Source organism: Lepisosteus platostomus, chromosome 26 (assembly GCF_059453375.1).
Source record: "Lepisosteus platostomus isolate fLepPlt1 chromosome 26, fLepPlt1.hap1, whole genome shotgun sequence".
NCBI classification, from domain to species: Eukaryota; Metazoa; Chordata; class Actinopteri; order Semionotiformes; family Lepisosteidae; genus Lepisosteus; species Lepisosteus platostomus.
In genome coordinates, this window is record NC_142636.1 from 11,831,446 (window position 1) to 11,854,532 (window position 23,087).

General features: G+C 40.8%; 1 protein-coding gene across 3 annotated transcripts in view; it reads right to left on the minus strand.

Moving 5' to 3' along the window:
- phldb3 (pleckstrin homology-like domain, family B, member 3) overlaps window positions 1-21,141 on the minus strand; it is a 33,768-nt gene extending 12,627 nt beyond the window's left edge. Inside the window, exons 1-7 of one of the 3 annotated variants that reach the window (XM_088621540.1) lie at window positions 20,725-21,141; window positions 7,151-7,383; window positions 6,185-6,319; window positions 5,382-5,519; window positions 4,592-4,720; window positions 4,026-4,181; window positions 1,603-1,713 (exon numbers count right to left, since the gene is read on the minus strand). In XM_088621540.1, the coding sequence (XP_088477666.1) occupies window positions 1,603-1,713; window positions 4,026-4,181; window positions 4,592-4,720; window positions 5,382-5,519; window positions 6,185-6,319; window positions 7,151-7,351 (870 nt within the window). In that variant the 5' untranslated portion in view covers window positions 7,352-7,383; window positions 20,725-21,141. Of the gene's footprint in view, window positions 1-1,602; window positions 1,714-4,025; window positions 4,182-4,591; window positions 4,721-5,381; window positions 5,520-6,184; window positions 6,320-7,150; window positions 7,384-15,474; window positions 15,599-20,724 lie in introns of those variants that run through there. The other 2 variants (XM_088621538.1, XM_088621539.1) reach the window with 2 other exon arrangements.
- Window positions 21,142-23,087: the final 1,946 nt, after the last annotated feature.

Genomic DNA, 23,087 nt, shown 5'->3' on the forward strand with positions numbered 1-23,087 from the left:
AATGTGGTTCTATTTTATAATAAACACTAATAAACTTTATTTTATGTAGCGCCTTTAAAGGTGGCTTCTCAAAGTGCTTTACAGAACGACAAAAAAAACACACAATGAGAACAGACAGTAGATGGGGGCACTGAGTACAGCAGGAGCAGAGGGGTAAAGAACAGAACCAGTTAAGTAAAGGCTGTTCTAAAGAAGAAGGTGTTTAGTCTGGATTTGAAGGAGTTTAGGCAAGGTGACTCTCTGATAGCTTTGGGACATAACAGGAGAAGGCCCTGTCACCCATAGAGTGTAGACGGGCCTGAGGGACAGACAGGAGACCAGAAGTAGAAAAGCAAAGGTTGAGAGGTGGGGAGTAGGATGATAGGAGCTCAGACAGGTACCGAGGTGCCAAGCCATGCAGAGCCTTATAGGTGAGCATGAGGATTTTGAAGTTGACACGAAACGTGACAGGAAACCAGTGCAAGGACTCCAGGATAGGAGTAATGTGATTACTTGCACTAGACCTGGTCAGGATTCTGGCTGCCGAATTTCAGACATACTGGAGTTTGTTCAATGTGGATTTAGAAACCTTGGCAAGTAGACTGTTACAATAGTCAATTCGGACAAATGACAAATGTGTTGATCAGCTTTTCAGCCAGTTAGCAATAACACAGGATGTAGTCTAGCGATATTTCTGAGGTGAAAGAATTTTAACGTATATTAGGATAGTAAGGCTTGATAGTCATTCAAGCTATTGTTTCCCAGTTTGTCAGTGACATGCCTAGGTTTTGATCCAACCAGCATCTAAATTGCTTCTTTTAACATGCTCTCAGCTTCATTCTGCAGTGAAAACTTAGTGTTCTTAGGCCTCCATCAACTGCAATGTGGGAACAATTTGCACAACAAAAAAACACACATTTTGCTCATTTGCAAATAATTTTAGAGAAACTGGAAAACACATCAAAACAAGTACTAGAGTCTGTCTGTGGCGTTCTCTTCGCTCAGGTCTATACAGCAAGCTGTCAAGTTTAACTGCAATCTGACTCCAAGGAGTTTGAAAAAGTAAAACAGAGCCTAAGCAATTCCGTTCTGTCATCGAAAACGTCAAGACTCTAGAGACCACAAACAAACACACAATAGCTTGGATGGAGCTCCTAAGGTTCAGATGATGGCCATTATCAAAATCACAGGGTCTGCTAAGGTTCTGACAAGGTACTACAGCCACATTCTTTTAATTCTGCACTATGGCTCAAATTTGGGAGTGAAGGTGGACACCACTCTCACCACTGGTTCCACATTGCTCCAAGTCATAGGGCAGAAATGAAATCAGATGATCAAGGTAATTAATGAAAACCACAAAACCACTGAGTTAGAACTTTATGCATACACTAAAGGAAAACTTGAAACCTTCAAAGACGAAATCTGCGAAGCAGCTGAAAAGTCTGATGTCTGATTATTGGTAACTTTAAACAGACAATGATGAGACCTATTAATTGTGCTGATTTTTACTTAACTGGGTTATCTCAGGTAGCCGACTGCAGCACTGCTTACAGACAAGAGCTTGAGATCCCCTACTTAAAAGAGTGAAGCAAATTTTCAATCAGAAAAACAACAGTTTCTTACCATGTGGAGGCATTTGAGAAGATCTTTCCTGCCCTGGCTGAGCCTCTGCAGCTCCTTGTCACTCTGCTTTTGGACCTGCCTCACTTGATCTCGCAGCAAAATTACCCTCTCCTGCAAAAAGAAATGGCTCGATCCCTTAAGAACAGTCGTGCACAGACACAGACACACACACACACACACACACACACACACACACACACACACACACACACACACACACACACACACACACACACACACACAGAGGATGTCTCTGAGCTCCAACTCTTACACAACAGACAGAAGGTCTGACTCGTCCCCCCTGGCCGTCACATGACGACAGCCCACAGAGCTGTGTGATTCAGCGGGGCTCTTCTCTGTGGCTGGAAGGCGGGGTGATCTATGATTGCATTAGAATGCAGGATTAGATTAAAGCCAGCGCACTACCAGCTCCCTCCTACCCAAGCTATCTTGTCAGGGGCAGAACTGCTTAGCAAGACCTTTTTCTCCTTAACAGAGCCTTGTCAAATAATAAGCAGCTGTTTTAAAGACCTGGAGACGGATAGCTGCAGGAGCTCTGACTAGCGCCAATGACTCACAACGGTCACTGGGAGGCCATCGCTCGTGTGGAAAAAAGGAGCCCAAAGCCACCATTGCCAGCGATTAAAACCATATATCCTAATCATTCGAGAAAAAATGAGTTTGTGTTCTGTCAAACTGGACTCCACTTCAAACTCCCAGACAAAGTAATTTGGTTGCAGTCCAGTATATCTGCAGCTCCAGGTGCAGAAACTATACCAGATTAAAGGAAATACATAGTTTACAAGGAATTTGTTCCAGGGACAGTGAATCATCGCAGGTCATCACCATCCATGAATTACAGGCAGAGAGGATCTAGGATTAGTGCAGTAATAATGGTACAGAGCTCTACAGTCCAAAAGACACAATAATGACCTTAGGTACAGTGCGTGTCGGAAAGCTGATGCACAGTTTAGTCGCAACGTTGTAAAAACAAGATACTGCTGCCCTGGAATGGGCTTCGAAAAAACAACAGCTGGGATAATTCCCCATTTTAGATAAACGCTAAGAACAGCCAGGTCAAAGGAGCAGAATAGCTGTAGTCTACAGATAGACAGTAGGGGGACTTAAAATAATTTCAAAGTTAACCCAAGGATTTATGTAACGCTGACGACCCAAAAAAAAAAAGGACAACATATTTGGAACAGATGTATTACCTCTAAAAGAGTGTCTAATTTTCACACAGAGAGTCCTGGGGGTTTGTATGAAGCTACTTAGTAACAGATGTATTTCCCCCCTCAATCCAAACAGCTCCATTTCTGTCCCATACTTTGACTCTGTACTCCCTCTGCCACTTAAGCTGAGTTTTAACAGGAGGGATGTCCAATCCAAGACCGGAAACGTCTGTGCGTTTGTGGGTTTCTATGCCAATCAAATGTATAGAAATTATCAAACTGGTTACTGCCTTAACTGGACCACTTCCACAGCCCTGCTTTAAAGAGGCCTAAAAACCTGCATACTTTCCGGTCTTGAAGGACTTGCATGGGACCTCCCCGTTGCCATCGAGGTGCTTTCTTATGTCCCCACTCTTCTAACTAAACCACGAATACCTAACTGGAATGCTAATAAGGCCTCAATACAATTAAAATTCAAAACCATAATTGCCCCCTCTAATCTTTTCTGCAAGAATTGTGAAAAATTACTGTTATAAAAATAAACAATTTTATAGTATTACGTTATATAATAATGTTATATTATTATAGTGATTATACTATACTATTAATACAGTAATAATAATATTGATGGACATTCTGCCAGCCAGCTGAAGTAACCCTGCTTTACAGGTTGAGGATTCATAGAACATTTCACACTGTGCATAAACAGACCTGAACCCAGTCTTACAAGCAAGAGAAAAAATGGCAGAGTGAATGCAAAAATCTGCTCTCTTATCCAGCTAGAATTTACATCACAGAAGGCCAGCAGGGCTGGGGTTGATCAATACTGGGATGGGTGTGTCCTGACTCCTGTTAAGACCTTGTTTAATTCAAGCTGAATGAGCCCTTCCTTCAACTACAAATACTCCTCAACAGAACTGACATATGAGCTATGCTCCACACAACCTTATGTAAGCCCAAATCAAGGTTAGTCGTAAAGTATTCTGAGATAGTACATGCACATGTTACAGCTGTCAGCATTATCATTATTATTGGTTCCATAACCGGAACCAAAAAGATTCACTTGACGGGTTTACCATTATTATTATTTACTATTAATAAAAGGTTCAAACAAATACAAGCTTTGTATACTAGGGAAGAGATTCCGCACTCGTGACACTGGACAGCTGGCAGCCCAGAGCTGCACAACAACCCAAGAGCTGACCGATGTGACCAGAGTGTCCCAGGACAAGGCCCGAGGGCTGGCGGTACCTTGATGGAGTTGACGCGGTGCTGCTGCTGGGAGATGTCCTGCAAGGCCTTCCTGTGGGCGGACTCCCTCTCCTCCTCCAGCACACTCTCCCTCTCCAGGAAGTGGAACTCCAGATCCTCAAACGCCCGCACCTCCCCGTCCAGCGCCTCCCTCTCCTTCGCGAGAGGGAAAAGGCGTGAATGCAAAATAGGAAGAAAGAACATCGGAGAGTGGCCATGCCAGACGCCAGGAGAGGAAAAGATCGGGCGAAAGCATGCATTGAGAGCGTTTATAATTTATGAACTTTTAAATCACTTTAGTGCCTTGTATTCTTTTGTCAGAAAATTTGGCTTGAATGGGAACTGAGAGGGAAGGAGAGAAAGCAGCAGTGCAAGAGTGTGGGAGTGGGAGTGTGTAAGAGATTGGATTTTCTCTCATTTTACACTCTTCTCTAGGTTGGGTCAAATATCTGTAGGTCATCTCACTAAGGGGTCTGACATGTGAAGAGTATATACTTTCTAGAATGTTTTTGCACATGACCCAACTGCCTCTTTCGTACTGGCATCTCAGTTCTGGTCTACGTTACCTCCTGCAGGCGCTGCTGCAACTGCTCCCGGAGGCTCTCGGGCTGGGTCTCCACCTGCCGCTGGAACTCCTCCTGGCGCTGCCGCAGCTCATCCACCCTCTGCCGCTCCGCCTGCAGTCTCATCTTCTCCTGGATGAAGAGAGGGGAGGCAGAGAGAGACCGACACCAGATCAAACACATCCCTAAGGAGCGATGGGTAAAATATCAGCAACGGACTGACACGCATTCTTAGCACACGGCGACCTGCGATTGGCTTAAAGAGCTTCAGAAAACCTCATCTTACAAGGCCAGAGCAATCCCACTGTGACATACAGTACTAACTGAAAATTGGTGAAACGTGGATTGCAAACCCCAATGGCGACTCCTTCCGGAAAGGGAAAATGTTGAGAGAGGATTTGACATCCACCATAGGATGCTGTGCCCGTGGCTAGACTAGTTTTCTGTAAAACAAGTTTCCTATATCTTGGAATGGTGTTAAACACAGCCAACCTTAAAAACATAAAGAAACCCAACCTCAACTGAATATAATGATGGAAGAGGGGATGGGACTGGACTGCAAATTTTTCAGACCCTCGCAGAATACATGCAACATCCCGTTCAAGTGATTCGGATGCCCACAGAGGCCTAATGTGTTTATTTCCAAATATTTTGGCCAGGGAGTGTGAAAACCAACTCAATTCTACATGGCAAGAATTCCATTCCCACTTTCCACACTGATCAAAAAGAGGAGATGGATAGGTGCCGTGAGTTTCTCTCCTGAAATCAGTGCCCTGGGTACCGATGTATGTACCTGCTGCCTCTCGGAGTGGAATCTCATCTCCTGTTGCCTCAGGGCCTCCTGGAGGGTGTCGAGACGTTGGGTTTCTTTGGTCAGCTCCTCCTGCTCGGTCTGCAGCTCCCCCTCCAGTAGAGCACGCTCCATCTGCATCTGAACCACACAACACACAGGCCAGGGTCAGAGTTCAGGAGCAACACCAGCAGAGCTTTCATCCAGTTTCATTAGCTTTCACTTTTCACAATTCCCATCTGCAAATATCAAAAACTAATTTTATTGTATAGTGTGCAACATTCATGTCAGTCTATTAATCACTTTCTAATTAAGGATCAATACGTGTACTGCAATTTCTGCCAGCAATTACAGCCCCAAAAAGGGATCATTCCTAATGGTTTCAGTGCAAGTTTGGAAGTACAGCTGCAAAGGAAATTGAACAACTCCAGGTTGTGATGGCAAATGAACACAGTATTCAGCCCATATTTTATTTCTATGCTCCCGATAATTCTTTAAACTGTAAATCTCAAAATCCCAACATTTATGCTCCATGGGTTTTTCCAGAGAATTTATCTGATGCACAGACAATTCCCTTTGTCAGAACACTTTTGTTTTAGTCTTAAGCTGGGTTTTAACAGTTAAGGGTTAGGCTTACCAAGTGCAGGATAAAACAACTACTGTATTCAACGTGTATTCCCTTTAAAATGATGAAAATTCACAATCATACCTCCATTCAGCTTTTTTATTAGGACTAAAAAGTGTCCCTTAATGCATCCTCCTCCTTCCTTCTTGAGGAGGACCGAAGATAAGTGCCCTACAGGTACCTCAAGTTTGAGTTCTTCACGCTGCTGGTCCATGTCTTTGATTCTCCGCTGCAGCCTGGAGACCAGGGCTGCATCCTGTGTGTGCTCCACTTCTGCAGGGTGCACAGGGGCTGGGTCTTCTCTGGAGTTCTCAGTCTGCAGGCAGGTAAGATAGATACGGGGACCATGAGGATTGCTGTGGTTCATGGCAAGTCTTCAAGCCATCAAGAGAAAATCATGGAAAAAGGATGACTAACATCTTAAAAATAAAAATTATAAATTGGTACACAATGACCACATCTTTCAGACATCTACGACAAACGCATAGAGCAGGACGGCAATGATTATGATCACCCCTTGTGCAGTGAATTTGAGCTCCTTTAATTTGAATCTCCACTACAAAGACTACATCAAGCTACAAAGATTAGAGAGCAACAGAACTAAGTCATCTTTTACTCCTACAGCTATCAACCTGCTCAATTTGGACAGACAGTGTGGATATGCAGCAGTGATATAAAGACCCTGTTGGTGTGTATACGTTGTACGGTATGTACTGGCTGTAAACAATTAGTAAGTTATATTACTAGTTTCATATCTGAAAACTGTAATTAACAATTAAATATGCTGTAGCTTGCACGCTCCAAAGTGGTTGTGACAGGTTTGAATCAGATGCATGAAGCAAAAAGGAGACAGTGGAGAGACTGGAGAAATATAGGAGAGTAAGAGAAGTGAGGAAAATTAAAGAATGATCCGAGGTGGACTTCTAGAGTAGAAGCTGTGTAGAATAGATATTCAGGAAGTGGAAGTTTATATAAATATCGTTTAAAAAATAGCAGCAGGAACACACCAGAGAAGTAGTGTGGTGAGTGGGACAAGAAGCCACCAAAAGCACCACCGTCCTACAGGAAGAGGGGGACAGATTGTCTGTATTAATCCAATATTGTACTACAGTCCCCGGAGAGTCCTGTGCCAGTGTGCCTCTCTCACCCTGGTCTGGGAGCTCTCAGTGCTGCTGCTCTCTTCACTGTCTGTCTCCTCCCCAGAGCTGGGAGACGAGGCAGAGCCTGAGCTGCATTCCAACACCTCGGACACGTCTATGGCCTCCCTCCTGGCAACTTGGGTAGGCATGACGAGCGGAGAGCCGATCTGCAGTGGGTTCCCTGATGTGTTCATGTTGTGCTGTGGCATCTCTCAGGGCGGCACGCGACCCCGGCAGGCCTCTGTAGAGAGACAGAGAAAAGCAGGCGTCACGCTGGGATGGCAATGATTAACGAGTGTCCTTCCACAACGACATCAGGCCATCCTTTTTGACCCCAAATTATCAGAGCTAACCAGAAGGCGAAAACAATTCAATTCTTTCACAGAAGACAACAGAAGTAAATATTTAGAAAAATAAATCAGAAGCCCTTCCCGACATTTTGGTTCAAGTACATTTAACCACAACATAAAAAACGTGCTGGAGAGGGGAAAAAAAAGCGAAATGCAACAACTAACAAAAACGAGTCAGCCACCATACTGTAAAAAACGTCTCTCGTTTCTTCAAGCGTAAAACAAAGACAACTTTGATATCTGATTTAATTCATTAGCAACTCACTTTCATACAAAAACACATTCTGTACATCATTTCTTCAATTCCCAGGTACTGAATGTTGGGAAGAGAAATAGGTGGGATGCTCTAGTGACAAAAAGGCATAATGGATCCACTGTATGACTATGATTGCACTTAATGGTTTGAACAAGGAGCTTGACTTGACTTGTTTCCTATAGCAATGCTTTTGTACAGAATGCAGTCTTAGAAACTGTGGAAATACAGTACCTGCTGAGCAGCCTATAGCATCTTATATGAACTAAGACTTTCAACCTCCCATTTTTTTAATTATACCATAAACATATGTAGTATAATGGTGAAGCAAAACAGCCAAATTATCATTTGTGTTTCTTTATTTCAGGATTTCTTTTCACTAAGGTTATTTAAAAAGTTGCATTGCTTTAATAAACTGTATGGATGAATTGATATATTTGAGCAACATAGTCCAATTCATTTTGGAATTCAGTTAGTCTATGCTTGTTACAGTTTGCACCATAATAAATGTATAGCTTGTGGATGCTTTATAAATGTGCTGTGATTTTTTATTTTATTTTGGCTGGTTTTGAAACCCGCCATTGCAATTGGATAGCAGGTAACCAGCATTCAATCACACAAAAAGGAGTATTTTGCAGAGCTCTGGCTAAACTCACTTGGGTTCCAAATTTCACAAAAACAAGTGGCATCCCCATTTGAGATTATCCAATACCAAAACGTATACTTACAGAAAATAGCAGTTCAAAATAAAGCAGAACTACACTGAAGACTTAAAGACTTTTCTATCTCAAGCACTTATAGGATTTTTGTAAATCGGCATGCAGATGTAAGAACATTGTAGCACATTTATGTACAACACAAAGCTCTGGGTGTGGGTTCACTCTGATTAAGAGCGGATTTGTAATGTAAATAAGTATTTCATTAGATTAATGTCCAAAACACAACAAAGAGGTGTCAGGGAAGCTTAGTTCTTGGGGTCTGGCTCACTGTGCTCTAACCCTGTGTAAAGCTGCCACACAATGCATTATTAAAACACAATGGTGCATTGTTCTTATTACACATGCTACACCTGGCTGGGTGGGTGCATTCCAGGGCTGGTGATAAACAGATCACCATTCTCCTCTGATCACTTGGAAAACTACGCTAACTTGTCTTTCTTGTCCTTGTTCCCTTATGTATAGCTTCTTAATACACATTTTTTAAGCATCTCCCCTCTCTCGTATCATCTTCCAGTTGAAAAATGAGATTTTTAGTAAGGGCCCCACTTGTGGAAGGAGAAGATGAGCCTTTTTTTTTTACAGAGATTTAATAAGGCAACAATTAATCTTTACATTTTACAATGATAAGCAGCGTCAGTAGGCTGACACAGCTCACACTTGAGTGGGGTTTGAACAAGCCAGAACTCGTTTCTTCAGCAGTACAGAAAGAAGGTTTGGAGCACAGCCAGTTTGTGTCATCATTCTCCAGCTTTCTCAGTCCTGCATCCTCTGCTATTTCTGCTACCACACAATGAAAGACAACTAGCAGAAGGAGCTGAAGAGGACAGACAATCTTGCTGTCTGTATTGTCTAAAAAGGAGGAGCAAAATAGGGAAAACTACAGAACACAACGACATTTTAAACATATTTCTGTAGTCTGGTACAGAAATGTTTTTCTGGTATGTTGACACTATCCATAAGAAATCTGTACAAGACAATGACAACTCAGCCATTAACAGGAGCCCTTAATCCTGAGGAGTCCAACATGTTCTCAGTTCTCTGAGCTGTCTCGCAGAAAGTTGACGCTGTTTTGCTTTGCAAATGCAGAACCTGACATGTTCCTGTTAACGGCTGCTGCCAAAATAGAAAATTAACAGCACAGCAATTCTGAGAGAGGAGGAGAAGACAGAAGAAGAAGAGGTTTTGTTTGAAAGAGACGGAAAAAGAAACAAAATAGTGACACATCACAGGGAAGGCCTCTGCAAAAGCCTCTCATTTCAGAAAACAGATCCAGTGAGAAAATCATGGAATTAATTAGCTAAAGTATAATATCAATAAGCTTCTAAGATTCATGTAGATTGCAATGGGACCCTTTTGCAATAGGTCACAAATTGCCTGTGGACATCTCACATTTAGGAATAGACATGAATCCCACCCCCTGTTTCTTTAAATGATGAACTTAGAATTCCTTCCTATGGTAAGATGAGTCCGTCCTCCAGCAAAACAGATAACTGGAAAAGCAGGGACAGTCTCAGTCATACCTCAGAGCATTATTACAGATACCACAAGACTTTTTCAGCATGGCCATAATCTCTGTACAGCGCTTTTCCTCCATACAAACAACTTAAAATATAAGATTATAGAGAACTTGGGGGGAATTATGAGAAAGGGGGCCAGAAGAGCATATATATACACACACACATGCACAGTATACTGTATATACAATGTATCTTTAGGACATACACTGCATAAACATACCTTGGGTGGAAAGCACTTTACCTATAAAAAAATGAAATACAATGACCCATTGTATTTTTTAAATACTTTACAATTTCCACGTCGAGTTCAGCCTTACACAAATTCAACACAAAACACAAAATAGTTAACGGGTTAATCATTTTACCTCGGATAGCTACTACACCTTTAACTGCATTCATACAACATCCAAGCTACAACCCCTATACATACTTTACAGGCAAATAGGGAAACATGGCTTGAACATGTTTTGCATAAAACAAAAATGCCATATTCATAATGTTTGGACTGTGGACAGCATAATGCCAAAAAGCTATAGAGTTTAAACATTGTTAAAAGTATAACAAATTGTACATGCCCCAATTATATTTTAATTTGCATGTTAGTATATGTAACACTGTTGTAACTGTGCCACACTGACGTAATGAAATCACTCTTGCTCTGAAGTATTACCGTTACTGTACTGGAGAGGGGAAACATAACTCTGATGAGACAGGAGCTTCACTCATTCCAGAACGTAGTACAGGTAGCTGCAGGTCCTGTCAGACTTCCTCTAGCAAATTAAGAACAATATTTTCATTCCTGACTCTCAACAGGGTCTTTCACCAAAGTGAATCGTGTGATTACCTCACAAAGACATGAAGAAAACAGTTTCGTTCTCTCTCACAACAGGATGTGGTTCTCCCTATTGTAGAGGGGAATTCGTGGAGATTCATTGCAATTGCCCTGCGATGGTCTCAAGAGGACACAACACTGTAGGAGCGGTTCAGAGCTTTACTGGAAAGAGCTGTGCGCTTGTCAAACAGAAATCAGAAATAAGAAGCCGAGATGCAATTCCAAGCACTTACAGTTTTGGATCCAGTCACACTCATGGTGTTCTGGTCTTCACTGGGATTGCAAAAGAGCTGCAAATACCCTCCCTCCTGGAACTTTTTTTTCCCCAAAAACAAACATTCATATACCTGTGTCAGGGGCTTTCTGTGGCAGGGAAGATAAGGTAAAGCACCATGCATAATTTCAGTTTCAAGGTCAATCATGAGAAAGTTTTCAAGTTTTTCACCTAAAGTCATTTATGGCCTTACTATATAATTAACTCACTGAGATCTTGTAGGCTGCTGATGTTCTGGGACAGCTAAGCTTTGCTTGCAACCAGTCAAAATCAATCAAAAACCTGACTTGAGAAGAGAGAAACAAGTAGACATGTCAGCTTGAAGCTAAGGGTGAACTAAAGTCCCAACCTTACCACTGCAGGACTACTGGACAACAGCAGTCATACTACTGATTGTCAGCAGCCATTTAACATGAGTCACAGTTGGCTATCGAGCCATGTCACTAGCCAACTGTGACCACGATTCCCTAAAAAAAAAGCTGTGGATCATATCTAGGTTTCACGGGACGACCATGCTTTCCTCAGCTTCTTGGATATCTGCCAGCTTTCAATAACATCAGTAAGAGATGATCTTCTTCCAAACAATGACACTCCTGCCACTGTCTCCAAGATGGATCTAACAGGAGGGTGTGATAAAGGAGTGCCTTCTAATCATCAAGGAGTTACAGCAGCAAGCCTGAGGCAATTAACGATAAGCAGAAGAATTTCACTGTCCTTCCTAGCTGTGCTCTGCACAGCCTGAGGAACACATTCAAGTGGACGTCAGCAGCCATTTAACTCTTGACACACATAAAGCCATGGGCACATGAGAGACAGAACTCAAGCAACACTGAAACTCCTGGATTGAACTTGGCTTAATATGCTCAAGCAGACTGCAGGGGACAAAAACATACCCTTTAGCATCAAGATCCCTGAGAACATTCACATGGATGTCTTTTCAAAATACCAAAGAGGATGGGCAGATAAAGCCAAGAACTATTTTGGGGACAACACAACATGTAGGATGCCACTAGTGATTCTCCGGGCCAGAAACAGGCTACTGGTTTAGATTAACTGGAGTAAAACCTTCACAGAGAAGCTGAAGGCTGTCTATTTGTAACGTACCTCATCTCCTGGGACAGGACCTCTCAGCTGACTTTCTTAGAATCCTAATGACTCAGTTCTCATCCTACCCTCCTCCTGATTTGTCTTGGTTTACTACGAAGTGAATTCAGTTGAGCAGTATTTCAGAAAACAGGCAACACTACACCAAACTCCCAGAAGGGAGTCCCCAGTGTTGTGCTTCCACTAAGGAAACCTCAATAAAATTTGGCTAACAAGAGAGCCCTGACTTGAACTGGCGCTAAGGGGATCAGTCTGCACTCCAAACAATAACCCTGTGTCAGTTGGGGGCACAGCACATTAAAACATTTGGGACTTGCAGTATCTAAGGACCTCATAGCTAACATTTAGACATTTATTTTGGGACCTGTCACAATTTAAAAGCTGAAAAAAAATTAATATGCCTGAAAATACTTTTAAGGAATTAGTTAAGCAAGAGAGCTCAGCTGCAAGGAATGTCATTACACACTGGGTCACGAGGAGCAGGATTAGGGAGGTCTTCCCTAGCGTGTGTAAGAGACAGAACTGAGACTCTGGATTTTAAAAGTATGTTTTATGTCACCAGACAGGATCTGAAAAATCAGAAATGTAATGCAGGCAGGATATTAGCACAGAAACATGTCTGCACTCCCACAAGTCATGGTACCCAGATTAAACAGTTACTGGGGCTGGGTGGAAGAAATTGATTATCAAACACATTTTGGAGGCAAAGTTTAGTAAAACACTTACTTAATTACTAAACTTTTCCATTTACCATCATTTCCAAATTCAGATTCATACTTAATTACAACTTGCTGATAAACTGGTACAGCATACAGTTCCTTTCTGAAACCTTTTTATGCAAGTAACAACTGAAGTTTCAATCTAAACAGAAGTAACCATGTTTCAGGGAAATAACCTTGAGGCCTGTGACTGTCTGTTCTGCTCATTTTCTGAAATGACAAGTTCTTCTGTTACAAAACCTCTGTCATTTCAAAAAAAGATTTATCTTGATATTCGGAATAAATGGTCATAAATGTTTAAGGTTTAAATAAAAAAAAAAAAGGAACCATGCATGATTTTCCTATGAGCTCATTCTAATTCACTTGCTATCAAGTGAATGTGCTAAACGTTCCTGTGAGACATTTGCCCACAGGAAGAATAAAAATCAGTTTAACAACAGAGAGGGACAATTTTGTACAATTTCCAGGACTAAGTTCTAAGATTTATATACTACGACTGAAAATAATGTGTAAAATAGCTATCAAAAAGACAACTACAAATTCAATTGCCCGCAAGGACCACGTACAGTACCTGTATACCATAATTTAACATCAATTGCATCACGTACTGTTTGTCAAGCCAAACATCAAACCCTGAAGTTAAGCAAAAATGACCATTTTAATGAAAAACAGCTCTGCATTTGATTAAGATCAATGAGTCATTTTTCCTCAACAGAGGGTTGAATGATCAACACACTATCTGGCATCTGTTCTCAAGTGAAGTGCCTGTTCCCTCATTCAAGAAACATTCACAACCTATATTCCCCCCAAAAAAATCACCATCCTGATACATGATTATTTTACAAAAGCCTCCTGAAAGGTTTGAACAAGTTTAAAGGCCAGGATTGTTAAAATCCCATTATTTCCTTGTCCTCACAAATGGGGCTCATGCAAATAAATCTGCACCAAAGAAGGAACCAGGAACAAGTGGAAATTAAGTTTATGGGGCATTCAGGATGTCAGGGTGGTCAGAAGCAAGCAAGCCACAGTGTTAAGGATTGACTTCATGGGAATCTTAAAGGGAGTGGGCGATGGAGTGCTTGGACCAACAGGTAAAAAAACACGCAGGATGGGTCAGGTGTCCTACTCTTGAATTCTCCAGCCTGTAAACCTCATCATGCATTTCTGCTCCGTTCCTCAGGGAAAAAAAAAAAGAGCGCATGCTTTATAGAGACAATTTGTACAGGTCACACGTACAGCAACTACAGTTTAAAATAGCATGTGATTCATGGCCAACAATGCCTGCTGCAAAACAGACCTCGGAAATTGGCTGTAGGCTATATAACCAATACACAATAGGGCATTGAAATGCGTCTGCAAAACAAATTGCACGTGTGAAATAAACAACAACACCCAAAGGCACGAGACATTGTGGGGATTATGCTTAAAATTATAAATCATGTAAAATGTGCATTTAACCCCATTGGTTACATTATGTGTTACAACTTGGAAACTGTACTCTTTGGCCAAGATATTATGAAATCCATATGCAATGAACCGAATTTCTTGGCTGCAGGTGTAGTGATTTGGGGATTATGGTTATTATTAACCATCAGTGATCAAACAGCGAATTCTCCGAGTGGATCTCAAGTTGAATATGAAGGAACAAACCAAGCACACGCAACGCATTCAGAAATATGATCTATGTTTCCGTTTTACAAAACGAAAACAACAAAGTAGGAGACAACAAGGGTTGAAGCTGGATGCCCAAATGATGTGTCTTCATAAGGTACAACATGTTTTTTTGTAAGCATAGAATTAACCTCTATTTGTTGCAGAGTGCTGGAGCTCACCAATCAAATATTTCTTTTGGAATATATTTCAAATTTCTTTTGGAAACTCATATCTGAGATCACACACAACAATTTGTAGTTCTAATCTGGATTCAGTGGATGGAAAGTTGTATTGCTCGTTTATTTTTAACTGAGAAAACTTATAGTATAATTGATTATGAACCGTAAACATCTCGACAAACATTCCATCAAAAATACATTTTCTGACCACCTAATCCTGTTTTAAAGCACTGTTCATTGACTACATAAGAGTTAAACACCTCATCTCTGCATGACTGAAGGTTAAAGAATATCTCCTCTTCAGTATTAGACACCTCATAATTTATTTTTTTTCCTGTTCAAAGAAAAAGCTTTTCACAAGTATGCTGATGTACCAAAAGCTGACAAACAGAACACAAACACAAACGTTTGCTTTTTATATTAAAAGTAATCTGTTTGAACAGTAGACAGCCATTATTTAAGTAATACCGGGATGCTGTTTCTAAACTGAGTCTTCGCACTGTTTTTAATAAAAGGGATTTTTAGCCACAATTCAGTATCTCATTGTTCAGCAAGTTGTCCAACTGTATACTAGTTTTGTGACTTGTGTACAATCTGTACAATTTCAATCACATCATTCCTATTGACATTTAGAGATTGGCCAAAAAACTTTTGGTCAGAAAGTAACTCTATTTCCCATATTTGGAGGAAATCTATTAATAATAAGTGAAAACAGAAATCAGTATCAAGTACCTGTCGATCGGTAACCAAGCAGCATTTCAGCACCTCTCTCACTTGCTCAAGAAGAAAATTGTTCTGATGTCCCCGGTATACCCGTCTCTCATCGTTCACAGCTTAGCAGCCGTTTGTCAAATGACAGTTGGTAACCATCAAATTAAAATGCGATAATGCAATAAATTGCTAAGCCAAAATATCGGATTTCACCCTCCTTGGTTATCAAAGTAATGATGTTAATTTGTATTATTCAGACCAATCTCTTGTTCTCAACTGTAACCATAAAAGCCTGTTCCTCACTAACCTGACCAGTAGAGACAAGTTTGTTGGGTTTTTTTTTGCAGGCACAAGAAAGGCCATGCTTTCCCTTCAGAATGCCCTGTGTCAAACCAAAACAAAATTCCCTCATTCTGGGAAACGAGTCGCTGGTGAAAGAAACAGAAAGCGCTGTCTGAAATCTGGTCCGCTGAAATCCGCTTTACCAGAACACTTCATCATTCCAATCCAAACAAGTTTCAAAATTATGTTTGGAGCAATTGTGCATTTCCTAGGGAATACTCTGCTTCCAGCTTTTCTAACTGGTCAGGGGATAAAGGAACTCAACCAGAACTGTACAAATGACTTGACATTACTTTCCACGCCCTGCCAATGAAAGGAGTGCTTTGGCACAAGTACTGTTCTTTAATTCTTTATTTACTTACCTGCCTTTCAGTAGATTTTAATCTGTTGTAACTTCTTGAGCAAACCTAAGGCACAGCTGAAACCATTAAAACTCTGATCGGATCTGCTGACTCAGGATAAGGTAAAGAAAATGAGACCTAGTTCAGGATGTTGACAAGGTAAAGGTGACTGATTTAAACAAGGCTGTCCACACATCTAACTCTGTGTCCCTCTCCCTCTGCCTTTTCATTATTATCACGCTGTTAGCATAAGGGAATTGCCAGCCACACTTTTTACTTTTAATCAAACAGCTGCCGCAGATAATCATTAAACAAAATATCCTTTCAACACCGGGCCAAGAAAAAAAACACTTAACATAGCACCTGTAGAAACCATGAACTTGGAGACCAGCGTCAGTTTCTGCAAAATGTCCTAATTTCTTTTAAAGTGACCTTCAAATTGTGAAAAACAATGTCAGACGGAACCTTCACATCCATGGAGGAACAATTTATTTGCCAAATTAAAAGTTTCTTGGAGGTGTGTCTTAGAGACCTTGAACCTACACAGCAAGAAGATTCTAGCTATTTGATATCAATAATAAAATAAAGCAAGAAATATGTAAAGTTAACAAGGGTTCATTACTGAACAAATACCCAAGATACTGTGACTTTCTGAGTCTCTACAGGACATTAACTAAATGACTTTAAGTAAAGAAATATTAGGCAAGTGTAAATAGATAGGGTTAAACCTAATGCCTCTCTAATGTGCTTCAGAGTGTTGTAGGTGCTAGTAAGTACAGTAGGCAATCTAATCAGACAGCCTGTTCCATACTGTACTTCCATAAGTGTTTTCCTAAAGCAAAGCTTCAAATTCTCAGCTTTATACTCTTCCACTTGTGTTTCACTCTGTAGACGTGTGCTGGGATGATTTTGTCATTGAAGATATTGAATACAGACAATCTATTCTGTTCAAGATTCAAAGGGTTTAAGTTCATTCAGTCTGTCACTGTAGCACATTCTCTTAAATCCCCAAATGCATCTGGTTGCTCCTCTCAAAGTATAGCAGCAATGTTTTATTTTCTATAATGCAGTAAACCAAACCTGTACAAAATACTCTCAACAATGCCTTACTTGAGCATTACTATGTACAACTTTCATCATGAGATCCTTTGCTTTCGTTTTGGGATTTTAACTACATATCTTAACATTTTGTTTGCTTGTTTTATTCTTTCATTATACTCTCTTGAAGATTTTAATGGGTCATGAAGGCTTAGAAAATTAGAAAATGGATGTCTTTGTAAAAACATCATTTATCAGGTGTGTACGCTTTAATGACTGTGTGCCGTGTGATCATAATTATTGCTTTGTGTCACTGAATAATTTTAAACAGGTCGGACAAGTGAGTGTATATGTTTGCATTACCATCACATATGTCACCAAGAAAGATTCAACAGGTTGTTATCAGTTGTCAGGTGTGTGCAACAGACCGTAATTAAATAAACTCATGTTGGTTGCTCAAAGACTAAGGTGGAGTTGACACGATAGGTGCAAAGTAAAAGGTGGATTAGGATCGCTGCCTCGTTCGCCGATCCAGGTCTAGACTGAACTCCAGTCCATAATGTTTTCTTTCTACACCCATTCAAATGTCCTATTCTTTTGCAAGTTTCAGAGAAGTCCGACCAGTCTGTGACTCCTCCTTCACGGGCAACAGTGGTTCAAGCAAGAACAGAGATGGGAGGGTGGGCCAAATGGTGAAGAAAAGAAAAAGACACCAAAAAATAAACATGGGGAAAAAAAGCAGTGCAAGTACAGACCACAGTGTTAGGTTATCTACCGACTCTCGCAGAGATCCCACTGACCTACCGGCCACGACCCCGAACGGCACCTCTTCATCAGAGCCGTGTAGGATGCAAAAGGAAATGATGTTTTTAGACATCTCGAATGGACAAGCTGTGCCTGGAGCTCAGAAAGGTGAAACCACGGTGTATCCACAAGAACCTATTTCTCAAAAAAACAGCATTTTGGAAAAGGCGCCGTCTTTCAAAAAGGAGTAGGGGTGTAACCCCACCATCCTGGCCAAACTTCCCATTGGCCTTTACCAGTCATGGCCCCTAATAATCCCCATCTCTGAACTGGCTTCATCCCTCAGTTCTCCTCCCCAATGACAGCTGGTGTGTGGGGAGAGTACTGGCACACTATGGCTGCCGTCGCATCGTCCAGGTGGGTGAGGCACATTAGTGGTGGTGATAGTGGAGGGGAGTCCCCATTACCTGTAAAGCGCTTCGAGTGGACTGTCCAGAAAAGCGCTATATAAGTGTAAGCAATTATGAATTACTGTTATTATTAAATGCCCAGCAAATATCCATGGATTAGATTTTCTCTCACTTCCCTCCCCCCTTCCTCAGGCTTTCACCCACTATGAAAATATTTCCCACACACTCCCCTGCCAATCCAGGCCTTATTAGGTGCTGCAGGAGCCTGGGAGCCATGTACAGTATATATAGAGCACAGAGGGAGGTAACTGAGCCATAGCACAGTCCACTGGTACACTGACCCAGCACAAACTGGGCAAGTTAGCCAGCAGATGTTGGCCTTTGTCCCAGCTGGAAGAGCAAGCATTCCCTCAAGACCCTTATTCACATAGCAGTGTGTGTGAAGAGGCTGGGCTAGACACAATGGGACGACAATAGCAGCACTAGGGAGAGTTCTAAGAGAATACACAAAAGAGGTTTCCTTTGTAGATTTTCGAAGGCCTGCCTCCACTCTTTCTGATCGCTGGTTTAAAAATAAAAACCTTCAAATTCAATTCCATCCCATTGGATTCTTCAAACAGTTAAAAGTGAAAGTTTAAACTTATGCCAATTGCAGCACAATTGCGGAGGTGTGATGTTAATTATAGAAAACCGAAATCAAAGATAGTGATCAGCATTTTCTATTTCACTTCACTTTACAAATAAACAACCAAAACCTTTCATATTTACAGACTGGTTTTGGCTTCATTAGAGCTCATCAGTGCAGTGTAGTATTTTTTGATTGAGCTGTAATTGTTATTAAAATAATCATTACCACGTTTTGCGATTGAAATCATTGCATTATATTCAACGTATATGTAGAGGCACAAAAATATTTGCACCCACCAACTCCTCTAATTTATAACACACAATAAATTTAATAAGCTACAGTATAATACTGTATCTAAAAACAATACCCCTTCTAAAATAACTAAACACTCCTCCGTCCCAGCAGAAGACACTTAAGATGTTTTAGAGAAATCTCATGTTGTGTATGAATATCAATGTAATGCTGTACAAATCTCCTAAGCACCGAAATTCATTCATTCGTAGCAGTAAGTTTACTTTTAAATGCATGTACATACTTGTAACTTTTCTCACCTACTACATTGTACAGTATACTGTACATATTTGGGGGCATACTGTACATAGCTGTCAGTAATCTTTAATCTTGACAAATGTATTAGAATAGAAAATTAATATAAAACTGCTAGAGTAGATTAAAACCAGATTTTGACATGGTCAGTACTAAGAATATATCGCACAGTACCAAACATAACCTTAAAGCCCTTTTTTGTCTTGTTCACAAAAAGCTTATCTTTGAAATGACTTTACTTCCTGTGATTTTTTCCTTATGATATGAAAACAAACACAATTAGCCTACTCACTATACAGTTCACATACCCGGGTCAGACACTGGTCAGAATAAAGTTCAGTATTCGTGTCAGCATTGACATTAACACTCCGGAGCTTACTAAACCATTGTAAAACCACGGGCGCCAACGCACTCAGGATCTTAATTCTTTTTTAATCGTCTGTGATTACTTTTAAATTGACAAGGAGTGGCATACCGGAGAGAAATGATCAGGCAAACTTCTCATGCAATATCTAACACTGCTGTATTCCATGTAATCTACCATTCCCTAAACATTCCCGAAACTCTTTCATCTACCAGATGAAAAGATACAAGTTATTACGTAGTTATTTCCGCAATGATGTACCAAGTGTTATGTATGCAGGGTTTCTTTCAAAGCTTCCTTACTGAATCTGAATTTACAAGGAATACGTATTTATTTACAAAAGAGAATATCATATGTATAATATTAGTGGAAACTCGTACGTTTAGCCAGGTATATAGCATGCATCATGTTGCAGAAAATGCGGTTCTAAAACAAGGCTCCGAAAGTGTTGACTCATCAGCTAACCGACTGATGTCAAAACAACCTTAATTAATGTGGGCAAGTTTCAGTTCCCACGGTTTAATAAAGACGGGCTTAAATAATGATAGGCTGCGAGTCCAGCTTGCACGATAATGGGATAAGAATGGTGCAAACACAAATAAGTTGATCACTGCACTGCGTTCAAACACCGCACGACCCGATAGAAGGAAAATAAAGAAAAGTAATTATAATAGAACTATGCAAAAAAACTCCAATAAACTTTAGGGGCAAACCAACAAGCCAAGAACACGTCTAAAGAGAGCAAACAGCCGGCAAATAAAAACATACACTTCCAATATTTTACGTTTTGTTCTTTCAGGCTGTATGCGATGAATGTTTCCAGATCGCATTTTTTTTCTCGATATTTTTTTTTCTTACCTTCAGGAACGCTCACTGGATGTCGTTTTAAGCGGCTCCTCTTACTCTTAGCGGGTGGGTGCCCTTTGTCAAGGTGAGGTGAACCCTCTCCGCGTCCGCTGTCCAAACAGAATACGCGTGGGTAGAAAATAACCAAACTTTAGGTGCTCTCTGAAAAGTTCCCAGACGAGAAACAATCTATCCCGTTTCGTAGGAGAGTCGGACCCCCCTGTTATTTTGTCCTCCAACAGCGTGAATGCGAAGCGAGTTGCATTTTCACTTGGTTGAGCACACTTTCTTTTTTTTCACCCGTTTCTAGAGAACTGTTAATACTAGTCTGATCAGCAGGTGGATTAGTCATTTAACTTCGCTTGGGGGCGGGTTCAAGCTGGGAAGCAAGCTGGTGCCTGCCCGGCGAAGTGGCGGTGGGGGAGAGAGAGACGCTCTCGGGAGGTTTACGGGAACTAGACGAAAAGCCCCTAGCGGGCAATCCATTGGGAGTTTTATTTACTAATCTGTAATGCCAACGTCGAGCAATCCAAAACGCCACTCACATTTTATTTTTTTTAACCTTTTAGAGTATATCCATTTGAGTCAAATAAAAAAAAGGAAAAAGAGTTCAGAAATGCAGATTTCCCGAGTTCCAACTGTCGCTTTTTTTGTGTGTTCTTCACGGTCTATGCGAGAGGCACAATGGGCTAATTGAGAATGTAGTATTTGTTCAAGTTAACCCGAGTTCGTATTCAGATTTTATGTCTCGATTGGCAAACAGCATGACGTAATGTTTCTAGCAGGTGTTCCACGTGAGGAGGAGACTGCCCCCCGCCCCACAGGTGGTCAGCGGACTGTGCTTGTTTCTGGGCCGGAGCTGGTGAGACAAGAAACATAACGTTATCTAAAGGTAACGCGAAATTTCCGCACCTTGCTAAATTGAGACCCGTCACAAGATTACCGATAATGGGATTGCGTCTTGTCATCTGAACTGTTGTTATAAATCAGTCATTCAAGTAACGTGAAAAACCTATCACCCAGAAAGCAATGATTGAGGCTAACGCTTCTATGGCGCATAAAGATTCGATAGCAATTTACTTGAGGGTGGTGATTAAAAGCTTGGCGATCAAGTTTTAGAGTAGTAGTTATTAAACATCATTGTGACTATATTTCAGTTTTAATGCAAACAAAGGTTATCAGGCGTTTCTGAGGCAGTTTCTAATGCAGATGTACCCCTGTGGCATCTGTAGGCACCTTTAAAATAATTTCCACCTTGCGTTTACTGATTCAGTTTTGCTTAGATCAAAAGTCCTTCCTGTGCTGAAACTGCATTCACTTTCTGCTTGCTGGCTAAGGTTGTGTAGTCCGTTTCCAAAGCAAGCCAGGTTGAACTGTCTCTTAGTGACACACGAATTGCCCAGGCTGAGCACCTTCATTTTCAAACCTGTATATCTCCAAACACACAAAAAAATATATTGAGACTTATGTCAAGGGTGAAGGCCTAATGCAACACACTTTTCACTATAGTGGCCATCTTGCTAACAATTGCTTTCTAACAGACTCCTACAATAATTTACAATAATATAATTTGTACATTTGTATACTGAACAATAATAAACTATTAAAGTCTATTGGCACTGGCTTAATCAGTCCTAATAAAATGTTAATAAGAATAGCTGCTGAGTTACAGATCAGTGCAGGCACTGGCTAAACATGAGAGACAATCTTAAGGCTGTTGTCATTTTTCTTCATCTTACTGCTTGATTTGTACTTAATGCTCTGTTGAAAAGTGCAAATACATTTCCAATGTGTTGACCAGAGGGCATACTCACATCTAACTACACTATAGCTAGTGTTCTTTTATGCTTATGTCTGAGTGGTGAATATGACAACTGATATTCGCTGAAAACAACACATTTAAAATATAAAAACTCTACCTTAACATCACAGAAGCGTGTTTTAAAGCAATGGTATATATATATATTATTTAAGCTACGCTGTTATAACAGGATAAAGACATGTTTTTGTTATGTTCCAGAGTAGGAATGATCACATTTACAGTATATCAGTTAGTAACGTTTTTAAAATATTGCAAGAGATGAGGATTTCTGCTGCGTGTGAGAATGCATCAGCCACTTCATATCTCACCACAGTGTCTCCTTTGGCCTAGTCTGAGATGTAGAGCTGTTTTTAACTCCTGGAAGTGTACCATTATCATGACTCAGAGATAGGAGTCCAGTGTGTGAGAACAGGCTTATCTGTTTTCTGCTCTGAATCAGGAACCTGTGATTCCTCTACAATGTGGGATACTGGGCTGTCAGCTTGGTTCGAGGGCAATGTTCAACAAGATGAGGGTGGAACAAGGAAGATGATAAGGTCTGAAAGATAGAGAG